Here is a 13,850-nt window from a genome sequence, read left to right on the forward strand (position 1 = left end):
ATTGGATTATTTGCCCAGTTCCTTGATTTTCGAGGTAAGGAACCAGAGTTGCTAGGAAGGGTGTCCAAGGACTATGTGAATGTACATCACTTTATGCGTATTGTCTGTGGCATTATGTGATGAGTGACAATCCACTTTTCCTCTCCTGGCCTTGGTTTCTTTTTCTGGACAGTGAGGAGTTTGAATCAGATGATCTCCATTCCTTCCATTTCTTCATGAGACTATAATCCCATCAGCTGGTGGAGAGAGAATATGACACGTGTGAGGGGGATGTAGTTGATCCCACACTGTTGGGAAAATAGTATTTCTGACCAGGATTCCCACCTGGCCTGAATAGCACCCATTGTCCATTTTTTGAGCCTGGGGGCAGAGCAGCTGATCAGTCACAGGACTGCCAGCCCAGGGTAAGGGTGGAGAGGAAACACCTATTCTCCCCTCTCCTCCATTCCTGGTACTTAACGGGTCAGGTGTTGGGCAGTCGCCAGGGACCTGCCCACTGAGTACCTCCCACTGCGAGGGGCAGGTGGGGAAGACAGTGGTGCGAGAGGGAGTTCTGAGCTGCCCCAGAGAGACAGCTGGGAAGCCCGGGTTCTGAGCTGTGCGTGGGGAGGGAGCTGAGAGAGCCTCCTGTGCAGATGAGGAGAGACTGAGCTGGGAGAATAAACCCCCTCATTCCCAGCCTCTGGCCCTTGCCTTTAATTCACAGGGACCTTTCCCCGGGCGGATGCCTCCTCCTGGAGCTACATATGGAGAGCAGTTCAGGGGTTTTTGATCCCCTGTCTTATTCTGAGTTAATTTGTTGACTACAGATTTTTTTACAGTATGTTTGTTATTCAGCTAAACTGGGGATCCTCAACTGGGAGCATTTTGCTCTGCAGGCATACTTGGCCACGTCTAGAGACGTTTGTGGTTGCCCCACCTGGGAGAGTGCCGTGGGATTTGGTGGGCAGAGGCCGGGGATGCTGCTAGGTGTTCTGCAGGGCGCGGAACAGCCCTCACAATAACGAGTTGTGCAGCCCAAAATGTCAGTAGTGCAGAGGTTAGGAAAACCTGAGGTAATGATTAAACCACCCAGTAAGGTTTTAGTACTGTGACTGTAAAGCTTGATCCCATGTTTCTTACTAATTGTTACAGTATTCACGACCTTTTTAATTTGATAAGTACTCTGTATATGTCAATCAATTATTCAGTGTTTAGTTATGTTTACAGGGGAGGAGCTGTATCATGGCTGCCTTTCAAAAGAGACTAGCTGAACAAGACTATGAAATACATAGTAACCCTTTGCTTAAAAGATTATTAAGATTATTGCCAGTATAGCACAGAGAAGACAAGTAGTGACTATATAGCATCTTACTATGCTGGTGGACAGTGACTACAATGGGGTATGAAGGGGGGGCTTGGTAATATGGGTGAATGTAATAACCACAATGTTGCTCATGTGAAACTTTTATAAGATTGTATATCAGTGATGCCTTAATAAATAAACATTTTTTTAAAAAGGTTGCTGCCATCAACCATGTGGCTGGATTGTATTAGGTTAGATCTCACACATTCCGTATCACTTTTTTTTTTACCTTTTAAATTGAAGGTCACTAGTCTTTCAGTCTAGAAGTGAATTAGAGCTTCTCATCACCCCCTTAATTCTGAACACACAGCAGCAGGCATTATACTAGGTTACCCCAAATCACAAGAGCAGTTAAGATTTAAAGGTGCTGTGGGAGACTTTGCTTACAGGGGTCAGCCTCCGTGGTGGTGCAGTGGGAAGCAGCAGAGGTTTACAAATGCAGGTGAACCCTAATGCCTGGGTTCAAATTCCTGCTCCATCTGTGTTACCTGACAGAAGTTATCATAAGTCTTTGTCTCTCCATCTCAAAAGAGGGGTATTAATACAATCTTCTTTATAAAGTTCATGTAAGAATTAGATTTATGTGTAAAGTGCCTAACACAGTGTCAGCACATTGTAAGTGTCTGGGGTATGTTGCGGTGAACATCCAGATCAGCAGTTCGCTGCTGCCTCATTTCTCTGAGGATCACCAAATCCAAAGGCACGTCTGTGTCCGACACTTCTCAGCAGGTCTGCTGTCCTCTGTTCAGAATAGCCAAACAAGTTCCTTATCATAAGAGATTTCAAGTTACTATGGTCTGATTTCTATACATCAAATTGCTTAGGCAAATAGCAGACATATAAAACAATTAAGGAGAAGTACTTTTCCATCCTTTTGTTGTTTGTTTGCTTTTGTATATATAGTGTGTTTCTTGTTAATGCACCAGGTACTATCCTGATGTACCAATGGCTTATTTTTCTTTCTGAGGATTTGTTGAAAGAAATTTGATTTATGTAAGATTTCTTCCCCCAGCCTCCCATCCCTTCGCTGTGGTTTTCAATTTTACTTCATACCATTCTAGTAAAACACTGCTTGGGATGAAATAGCTAACTAGGCTTATAAAGAAACAACTAGTTATGGCAAAACAACACATTTTTATCTCCATTTATAATTTTAAGAATATGTTTTGGTTATTATCATTAGAGGCTTTTAATCTAATATATTGAATACTATGCCTTAGTCACAGAGAACATGTGACCAGGAGCTTGTGGTTGCATAGTTATGTCCCTGTGTGACTGTGGGTCAGAGAGCTATTGAGAATGTGGTAAGAGCACGTCACCCTTGCCTTCCATGACAAACTACTATCAGTTCAAAGCAGCAAGACTCAAGCTTTAGATTTAGAATTTTATGGCACATCAAACCCTAATGATAATATAATATGATGTAATATAATCGTATTTACAGTGAGCAGCTGGGTGGCTAGAGTACAAGAGTATGAGAGAGACTTTTCAAAGACCTTTTAAGATCTACTGAATTTTTAAGTATAGGGATTTACCCATATAATAAATTAATTTTCAATTAAAAATTAAAATACCTTTCAGGTCAAATAAAAAGAAAAAGATGTCAAATTTATCAGATAGTTTTACAGATCCTACAACCAGAAGCATTAGCTAATTTTTTCTTTGCTGTTGTAGCTGCAGATACCTTAGCTATCTCTCTGGAAAAGGATTATTTGCCAAATTTACTAATAGTGACTTATTCTGGGAGTGATCCCTGTGTGACATTCCTTTAATGTCTTTATATTTATATAAATATACTTTATGTTTGATTTATTAACACTTTTTGTATTAGTATTCAAAACAGATGTTTGTAGGTAATCTTTGATGTCCTTCAATACTGAGACATTTAAACAAATGAGATTTCTTTTTCCTTTTTTCTTCCCTTTTGCCCTTCAAGGCAGACAATCCAAGTTGAAATATTCTATATATTTTTGTATATACAATAACTGTGTTTTTACCCACAGGATGAAGAAGGAAATACTTCCAAAGCACAAAAATCGTCCTGGCTCCAAGACTGTGTCTTATCCTTATCTCCTACCAATGATGTTATGGTCATAGCTCGGGAGCAAAAAGCTGTTTTTCTAGTGCGTAAGTACTCTGTAATTTTCAGTGTCCTTCATTGAAGTGCATTGAATAGAACAGAAAATTTACTAGGTGGAAGGAGAAAATGTTATTTCTATTGTATGCATTATATGGTGGCAGTGTACTGTTTATTTTATATGTTGTATGACACTTTTTATTTCCTTTCCAATTGTTTTTTTTCTTCTCTTTTTTCTTTCTCTTTATTTTCTACTCTTTTGTTTCCTCTCTGTTTTTCATTCTTGGCTACAGACAGTTTAGCTCTCTGGCTCTTGTGAGGCAGTACTGGGCATTGCCCATTTCCTGCAAGGGACAGCCAGAGCTAAAAAGGCCACTGACCCCTTAGTAATCATATGAATGACGTAATGTTCAACTATAATTTGAAAACTCATGGTATTGTAGTTAACTATTTTGGGAATAAATTTTCAGCTTACAGTTTTTGTTGAAGATTAAAATTAAGGTTTGAATATACATAGGATATAAAAACACCTCACTGATCAAAATCAGATCATATAATAAATGACTGTGGGTGGTTTTATAAAGTGGATTTACCCACGAATAGCATAAATCTAATAGAAAAATTTTCTCTGCCATCTGAAAATAAAAGTAGTCTTATAAGAAAAATAGGAGTGGTGCATAAGGATTAATAACTTTTTTCTCCAAGAACTAGGGCAACGTTATATAGATTTAATAGAAGGAAGGAGATACTAAAGACTAGGTGACTATATAGAGCTTTATAAAAATCTCACTGTTTTTTAAACATTATTTTATATTTACCTGTAAAAAGACCCAAGTGAATTCATGCAGAACAATTAAATATACTCATCATTCTATAAAGAAAGTAAAATTTATAAATTACTGTTTTCATATACTATAAAGTTACTTCATGTGATAACTTAATTTTTTTCAGCAAAATGGAAATACAGTGATAAAGGCAAGGAAGAAATGCAGTTTGCTGTCAGCTGGAGTGGTTCTTTAAATGTTGAAGAAGGGTAGGTGCAGTCAATTTTTTGTTTCTGTATGTTAAATGTAAATGTGAAGTTGTTTGCCTTGTAAATGGGAACTTTCATCATTTGGCATATTTTTAAATATATGTTCACCCTAACTTAGAGGTGTAGAGCATGATTCAGTCAGCAAATTTCAATTTTACCTATCATGTAATTACTTTTTTAAAAACTTGTTTGGAGAAGATTGAAGGAAGAGCTCAGATATAATCCCTTATCATGCTTTCTGTATTTTGCATCCTCTGTTCTCTATTACTAATTTTATCCAGCCAAAAAGTCACGGGCAGTCATTGTCTTCTCTGCTTTGCTAGCACTGGGCTTGAACTTAAAGGCGACAGCTACATTAATTTTTTAAACTCATAATTTTTAAAACCTCAGAAATGGAAGTTGGTAAATTCAAGCTTCCTACTAACCCACTAAGAGTTTTAAAATCAGATCTCTAGTTTGGTCACATGATGGAGCTGCTAGCCTGGAGCCTGGAGCCAAAAGCTGTTTTCAGTTAAATATTTTATGACCAAAAGCTATCTGATCAGTAATGAATAAGATTCTTCAGACTTTGAATTCAGATACATGACAACGCAACGGAAGCCCATAGTACATGCCTGGCATATTGTAGATACTTAGTGAAATATTTTCTACTCATCAAAATAAATGGTATTCCTCCTTAAGTCATTTAGTTTAAGCATTTTGAAGACAATTTCTGTCAGAAATGCAAAACAAACATAATGGTTCAATTACTTTAAAGACAACACACAAACAAAAAGTTTAATTTTGAAGTTACCTGGCATGATGTATAAGGCAAGCATGATTATAGTTTCTTGCGTAAGCTGGTGATGGTCCTTAGGTTTAACGAGTTAAAGAAAAGACAGTCAGTAGGAGTGTGTGTGTGTGTGTGTGTGTGTGTGTGTGTGTGTGTGTGTGTGAGAGAGAGAGAGAGAGACAGAGAGAGAGAGAGAGGCTTGGCCTCTAAGCTCCTGACAAACTTTTCAAGTCCACACATAAGAAAATAGTCTTATAGGGAACCTCCAGCCTAGCATGTGCTTACAAATAGGTTCTCAGGGCCAGTTTCTGCAAAATACAAAAGAAGAAGCTAACCAGTTGAAATGTAGTAAGCCCCTAGAATGATGTTCTCTGAAGAAGTGTGGTTTGCCTGTACTGTGTTGATAATTCCTCCCATCCTTCGCCCGAGTTCTTAGCTGCTGTGGAGGAGGGGAAACTGCTTGATGATCTTTTGATATTTTCTCCGTCCTGTGTATAATCAGCTGAGTATAGTAAAATTTTGTTTTCTTTATTTTTGTGCTTTTCATGACAATATAGAATAAAAAATGCTGTTTGTTTTAACGTCAAGTGAATGTGACATTACTTTTTAGGTGAATGAACTTTACAACCCTACTTATGATGTTGCACAGTATTTTTACCTATGCAGTAAATAAAACTGCTCCACAGAGATCATTGGTTACTTATTGTCCTCTAACATTAAATTATAGAGAAGTAAAAGTAAAAGTAACTGATAAATTCATTAGATGAACATACGATTTTGTTTTTGTTTTTAGGGAATATGTAACCAGTGCCCTATGTATCCCACTGGCAAGCCAAAAGAGGTAAGGATGAACAAGAACTAATTGTTATCTTTGCTTTGGTTTATGAGCTGTTAAGATCATAAATTCTGTCTGTAACAGGAGTTCTACTGGACGTCCTGACTGGACTTGCATTGTGGTGGGCTTTACTTCCGGTTATGTTCGCTTCTACACTGAGGTGAGTTCAGCAGTATGAAAACACCGGTTGACTGGAATACCAAGTTATGCATCCCTATTATACTCAGTGGTGACTCATTACCTGCTGCCTGGGACAATGCAGTTGATACTTTATAGCCGGGATGGGGAAAAGGATGGTGATGGAAAGTTCTGATAGAAGATGTAGAGAAGAGAGGCTGAATTCTTCTGAAAAGAGGGCACCTGGATTCCCTTGGAGACTATTGCAGAAATGATACTCTCTCCCTGGCTACACCTGTTCAGGTATATTGATAAGTAAACAAGCAGGGCTCTTCTCTGTGCTTCCTCCTAGAATGGTGTGCTCTTGCTTGCACAACTTTTGAATGAAGATTCAGTGTTGCAGCTTAAATGCAGAACCTATGAAATCCCACGACATCCTGGCGTGACTGAGCAGGTAGTGTAAAAGATTATATTCACAGTAACAGTGGCTGTACTTTAAAGTAGTTTATTCCCTCTTTACTGGGTAGAAACTGAAAGAAATCTGTCTTGTAGTTAGCTCTCCCTGTCATATTCTAGAAATATAATGTATTTACAGCTAAATAAAGAGTACCAGTCCTACTTTTACTTAATGAAATAGTGTGTTTTGTTCTACAATAAAACACTTTGGTCAGAAGCCCAAAAAGGTTTCTTATTTTTAGGATTTAATAGTGACTGAAAGCAATAATGTAGTAGTATGTAACTTCAAATCTTTTTTATTTGGATTTAGGTGTCAAAATTAGAATAAAGGAAAAAAGTTCTGGCCTTTATTAATAATACCACTACATTGTACTTAGGGATTTCTCAAAAAGAGGTTAAGTTTTTGTTTAAAGTAGAAAATATATTCATTGAAGATTTTGACAGAAAATAATATGGTTTACTATGTTAGGGTCTCCAAAGGTAGTTTTCACTTCTTCCTGGGTGTTGTGTGAGATTTTAATTGTCTCATGGCCAAAAAATAACTGTAGACCTACATCACTTAATATGCTCTTGTTTGGCTCACAGTGTACAGTCAAACTATGTAAATATACCTTCCTTTGTACTACCCAGCTTCCAAAAGATTTCAAGTGAACAGATGTATATGTGGGTGCCTTTGTGGACTTAAATTGTATGATACATGGACTGGGGCTATGATACATGGACACTTTCTAGTAAGAGAGACTAGATTAGTACCTATTGATGAGTTAATCCATAATATAAAGCAACACCTTATTAATTGGTAATTTATATGACAATAAACTCAGTACATGCTTGGAGAAAGAGAAGCTCAGTTAGAACAAGGACATACATCCTTGTACTACGATGTGCATTCTGGGGACTGCCATTGACAGAGTTGGAAGAGAAAGTTGCTTTGGGGGTGAATAAATTTGATTTGATTTTGGGCATGTTAAGTTAGAGTTGACTATAGGAAATAAAATGAAAATACCAGTATGTCTGTAATGATACAGAACTACTCTATTTAGGCACAAAAACTAGATTGAAGATGATGGTTGAAGTCATAGATAAGAAATGAATTCTTCCAATAAAGGATATAGGAAATAAAACCAGACACTGAAGACTTAAGTCTTGCTAGTATTAATCAGAGATCGGAGAAAAGAAGTATTGAAGGGAACAAAGAAGGAGCTATTGTAAATCTCAGAAGATAATGTGTCATTGAAGATACTTCTCAAGAGTTGTTTTCTGTTTTTCTGTGAATTCTCTGGGTGAAGTTTCTTTAAACACTTTAACTCAATACTCTTGTAAGAGCTTGTGGAAAAAGCCAACTAATATTTAAAATGCTTGCTTGCTGTTTGCTATGTGAGTCAAGAAAATCAGCTGAAACAATTCTTATTAAAAGTGGAGAGGGACATCATCGTTAGTCTGTATCATATGTAAGCATCTCTGGAGCTAACACATCAATTTACAGTAAAAAATGTCTATTTGTATTCGCAGAGCATGGGAGCAGGTTTACTCTAATTCAGTTCTTGGGGGAGAGGAAATGAGTATAGTAGAGGTGACAGTAGGTCATTACAGGAGAAGATTCCAAAGAGCGATCTCCTTCTGGAATATCAAAGAAACTTCTTCTGTGGATTCTGCACAAAAATCTCTGTCACCCAGCACAATTTCCACAGCTTTTGGACTATTGGTCTTTGTATTAGTATCTTCTTCAGGGAGACTATCTGGTTTTAGAGAAAACTGGCTTGCTGATTCTTGGCTCCTCCAGATCAATAGGTGGCGCTCTTCCCGCTCTCATGCTCAGTGAGCCATACAAATTTAGCCTTGTGAAGCTGTCATGTGAGCACCCATGCCTGCTTCCTTGTACCCTAACCGCCCTCCCCTCTTTTAAAAATGGAAATAGCCCTGCAGTTAAAACCATACTAATGGTGAAAGACAGAAAGCTTTCCTCCAAAGATCAGGAACAAGATAATTATGTCCACTGTCCCACTTCTATTCAACATTATACTTGAAGTTATATCCAAGGGTGGAGTTATAAACAGGGTGAGATAGAGAGATAAGAGGCAACCAAATTGGATAAAATGTGAAATGACCTTTACTCATAGATAGCATGATCTTGTGTATAGAAAATCCTAAACATTCCATAAAGAAGTGTTTGAGCTATTAAATGAATTCAGCAAAGATACCAGGTCAACATACAATTAACAGTAGTATATCAATATACTAGTAATAAACAACCAAAAAGGAAGTTATGAAAACCATTCCATTGACAGCATCAAAGGAATAAAATGCTTATGAATAAATTTAAACAAGAGGTACAAAATTTGTATACTATTACAAAACATCTGAAAGAAATTAAAGACCTAGATAAGTGGGAAAACATCCTGTGTTCATGGAGTAGAAGGCTATACTGGTAGGATGGCAATAGTACCCAAAGCAATCTACAGATACACTACAATAACTTTTGAAATTCCAACATCCCTTTTTACAGAAATGAAAAAGCTGAATCATAAAATTTATATGGAATTTCATGGGACCCAGAATAGTCATAACAATCTTGATAAGAGAAGAACTAAGTTAGAAGACTCATACTTCCCAATTTTATAACTACCAAACTACAGTTTAAAAAAAAAAAAAAAGGAAACAGCCTAACAATTCAGTAGGAAAAAGAGCAAGGCAACACAAAAGAATTGTAATTGACAATAGCCAAGATATGGAAGCAAGCAACCAAAATGTCCATCAGTAGATGAATGGATAAAGAAGTGGTACATGTATATAATGGAATATTATTCAGCCATAAAAAAGAAAGAAATCTTGCCATTTGTGACAACATTGTTGTACCCAGAGGGTATTATGCTAAGTGTAGTAAGTCAGTCATAGAAAGATGAATACCATATGGTTTCAATTGTACATAGAATCAGAAAAACAAAGCACAAATAGACTCATAAACACAGAATGGATGGTTGGTTACCATGGTGGGGGTAGGGAAGGGGTGAAATAGATGAAGGGGATAAAGAGGTACAAACTGCAAATTATGAAATAATTTATCATGGGGATGGAACTATAGCATAAGGAATATAGCTTCTAAAATTGTAATCTCCTTGGTGACAAGGTAACTACATTTATTGTGAGCATTTAATAATGTGTATAATTGATCACTCACTAAGTTCATCTGACAATAATATTGTATATAAACTATTTCAATAAAACATTATTAAAAATCACCATTTAATAAAAAAAGTAATAGAACTGATCAAAAAACAGGATAAAATTTTGAACCCTAGTAATAATCTAAGAATTGTAAGCAGCTACATTTGGATAATTTTCACCACTGAGATTGGCCAAGATCAAGATGAACAAAACTGTTGGTAACAATATGGAGAAATAGGCACTTACATGTATTGTTAGTGGAATTATTAATCAATAGGTACTCTCTTGAGGGCACTTAAATATGAATGAAAATGAAAATTGTGACTACTCTATGAACCAGGAGAGTCACTGGAAGTGATTTACACTAAAGGAATATGAAAAGAGACGTACAGAAGGATGTTTATTACAGTGATGTTCATAATAATGAAAATGTATTAATTCATAATCTTTGCTGCCTGTTCTGTGTCTACCCCAGTTCTAACCATTGAGAATTCATTGGTGAACAAGACACACAAGGGTCCCACTTTCGTGGAGCTTACGGTTTGGGGATGGTGGAGGGAAACCAACAGTAAGCAACTAGAGATGCCAAGACGCTTGCAGTCAGTCTCTGATGGGTGTTATGAGGGAGTTAATCACATTGTTGAGATAGTGAGGCAAGAAAATGGAGATGCTGCTTGCGATAGACTCAGGAGCAGCCTCTCTGAGTGAATACCTTTGAGCTGAGACCAGATTCGTCAGAAGAATTAGTCCAGTGAAGATGTGGGAGGTGAAGGTCCAGGCACATTCGAAGCATGTGATGATGACCTTTCTGTTCAGGGAGCAAGGGGAGAGGTGGGTTGACATTAGAGGTATGTTCCAGGTCTTGCAGGTGTGGTCAGAGTTCAGGTTATATTCTAAATGCAGGAGTCATTGGCAAGTTTTAATAAGGAGACTGGTTTGATCTGCTATGTCTCGTGAAGATCACATCAGCTGTGTGGAGCTTGGACTGTAGAGCACAGGAGTTGGAAGCAGGAGGACAAATTAAATGTCCATCAATAAGAACTGGTTAACTAAATTTTGGTACATACAATGCAATACTGCATAGCCATGACAAAAACAATTATTTGTTCACTTAATGAGGTGGGAAAATCTCACTGACATAATACTGTGTTATAAACATGTTATAGAATACTATATGTGTTGTACTTTCATACAAAAATGTATGAGGCTATGTATTGAAAGATGTCTGGGATTTCAGATGTTTCTTTTTATCCTTTCTACTTTTATATCTTGTTTGTATCTGCACAATTACTGTACTTCACTTTATGAGACTTACACATTTTTTTGCTAATCTCACTATCTATCTTGTAAGCATCACAATGTGCAGAAGCTTGTATTTGAGAAGAACTTAAGTCCTTGGCCAAAAGGCATTCTGAAATTAATTTTTCACTTATTTTTATGTTCTGCTCCATGCTAGTGTTTTGTGTGTTGGGTGGTTGACAGTTGTTTGGTCTTAGTATTTCTTATTTTTCATTAATCATGACACTCACCTATAATAGAAAAACAGGCATATTTGGCAATGATGAAAATGTATTATTTTCTTAATTCTTTTTTTCTTTTTAATAGAATGAAGAGTTGAGTATCTTATATCCAGCTGCCATTGTGACTATTGATGGATTTAGCCTTTTTCAGTCTCTTCGTGCTTGTCGAAATCAGGTAGCAAAAGGTAATTTTTTGGCAAGGTATATCTAACTTCTGATGATGTTTGTCTTAGGTAATTCAACCTACTCAGAGAATTAAATATGTCGTCTAAATTAACCCCTGACCTAGATTTACAGAAAAATGCTGCAACTGTTAAAATGGGAGTGCTTTGTTGGGTAGATGGCTTCGTAAGGTAAAGGCAAGGACTGGAACATGTCTGCAGTGGAGAGTGTGACAGCACAGGAACAACAGGCCTTATGCACTAATTCGGCCATGTGCTTGGACAGTGAGAGAGATGTGCAGCTGTGCTGACCATCAGCATTGGGATGAGGTACTTAGCTGCATCTAGTTGAGGAACCAAAGTTCTCAGTAGATCAGCAGCTGTTGGGCCAGGATACCAAAATCTTGATATTCTAAATGGCTTCCATCATCACTGGAAGTAAAGCTACCATTGTATGAGGGGGAATTTTCCCCTTGGTAGGCAGGACCCAACAGAGAGTCAATATCAGCTGCTTTTTATTAACATGGAGCACTTCTGAATGGAGAAAAGTTGGAGGCCTACACATAGTGTATATATAGGCAACTACATTGTTGTTGCCAGATTTGGAGGTGAAAAGTGCACAAATAATCAAGAATTCTTACTTTTACTACCCCTAGTTTACATTCTTTAAGGAGGATATTGATTGTAAGATGCACTATTATTTTATGTACCACTAAGAAACATAAATGCTGCCTGTGAAAGACACGCCATTGATTTTAATATTCCAGCTTTGGAGCTGTTAAAATATGGGGAAGAAAAGTCTTAAAATCAGTGAAAATACCAGTACTGGAGCTGACTTCCTCCTTTTCTTCTACGTCTGGGTAGAGGGCCCTAAAGTGAACAAAGCTTAATCTTAAATGGTCAGCTCCCTGAAAATACAGGTTAGTTAAGATGTATTTGCCGATTCATAAAGGTCATTCATAAGTCCAGAACTAAATCGTAGGATACAAAATAAACAATTTTTTTTAGGGAAAAAAATGCAGCAGTTTATACTACCATAGAAGAAATTTCCCTGTCCTTTTATCAGGCTGATGTGATTAATAAAATCCTGAAGTCTTGGTTATGTCATTCTTTAATAGTACGTGCTTTTCTGTTAAGTCAGAATTTGTTTGAATTTTTATTCCTGTTTTCGTAATTGTTTAAATTACTTAAATTTAGCCCACAATAAGTGTCATTATCTTGGGGACATTTAAAATAGTCACCATTAACATATATGCCCAAAGAGACTGGCAATTTTCTGTAGGTAAGACTTCTGTCAATAAAATAGACTAGAATAGACAATTACCTAATAATTGGCATTGTTAGCCATTTAATTTTTTACTATTTTTGAATTCCTGCTTATTCTGTTACGTATAAGACCATAAAGCCATTTTGTCTCCTGGGAAGTAAGCAAGCCTCTTGTGCCCTCTTAGTGTAAGTTGCTCTAAAAGAATTATGATTCCTTAGGCAACAAATTGTAACTTTTATTTCAGCATATAGACCAATTCTCTTTTCTTGGCCTTATTATCAAACCTGAAGTTCTTTGAGGAATATATTTTTCCTTTATTAAAGTACTTAATCTTCACTTTCCAGAATAAACAACCAGAGTCCAGCTGTATTCTAATATGTAGCATGAGAATTTGCTGGTCAATGGGACCTTGTGCATGAACCTATATATAGCAAGATATGTAGCCTTTCATTGCTCTCTCACTGGGTGGAAATACCATCATGAATGATCCGCATTCATTAGTTCTCCCTGGTAATGTTATTGCTGTTGACATACGTTGCTGTCAGGCTGGCTTTGGTTACTTGCCTTCGAGACGCTGCTGTCTGCGAGCTCCTGCAAGGCATATCCGGGATTTTAGTCTTTCGCCAAGTGAGGCACTGGTTGCTGTTCCCAGGATTTTAATCCACTGTCTTTCTCAAGGGATAGAAATTGCTTATTTGGCTTCAATTGCAGTTTGAATTCACCTGAAATTCTAGTATAGTTTGGAGTTTTTAATACTCTTCTACAATTACCTGAATGTTCCAAAATCTTTTATGGTAACCAACTTACTCTTTTAATGTTTGCATTTTATGTGCATTGTCTTCGTGTGAATAAATTTCACTTCATGCCTTGTTTACATTACCTTGCCTTATTGACATTTTTAGTAATAAATCAAGTTATTACAGTTTTAGTGATTTTGGTAAAACTTAATTTTTATCTGTTAGACGGAACTTTAAGTTATCTAATTTTTGTCTTTAACAGCTGCAGCATCAGGCAATGAGAACATACAACCACCACCATTAGCTTATAAAAAATGGGGTCTACAAGATATTGACACTATTATTGATCATGCTAGTATTGGTAA

General features: G+C 36.9%; 1 protein-coding gene across 5 annotated transcripts in view; it reads left to right on the forward strand.

Moving 5' to 3' along the window:
* RAB3GAP2 (RAB3 GTPase activating non-catalytic protein subunit 2) overlaps positions 1-13,850 on the forward strand; it is a 99,165-nt gene that overhangs the window by 32,228 nt on the left and 53,087 nt on the right. For all 5 annotated transcript variants that reach the window (XM_037014471.2, XM_037014473.2, XM_037014474.2 and 2 more), the window contains 7 exons: positions 3,349-3,472; positions 4,374-4,455; positions 6,021-6,068; positions 6,147-6,222; positions 6,532-6,633; positions 11,406-11,505; positions 13,748-13,846. In XM_037014471.2, the coding sequence (XP_036870366.2) occupies positions 3,349-3,472; positions 4,374-4,455; positions 6,021-6,068; positions 6,147-6,222; positions 6,532-6,633; positions 11,406-11,505; positions 13,748-13,846 (631 nt within the window). The remainder of the gene's footprint in view (positions 1-3,348; positions 3,473-4,373; positions 4,456-6,020; positions 6,069-6,146; positions 6,223-6,531; positions 6,634-11,405; positions 11,506-13,747; positions 13,847-13,850) is intronic.

The sequence above is a fragment of the Manis javanica genome, chromosome 14 (assembly GCF_040802235.1).
Source record: "Manis javanica isolate MJ-LG chromosome 14, MJ_LKY, whole genome shotgun sequence".
In the NCBI taxonomy this organism is placed as follows: domain Eukaryota; kingdom Metazoa; phylum Chordata; class Mammalia; order Pholidota; family Manidae; genus Manis; species Manis javanica.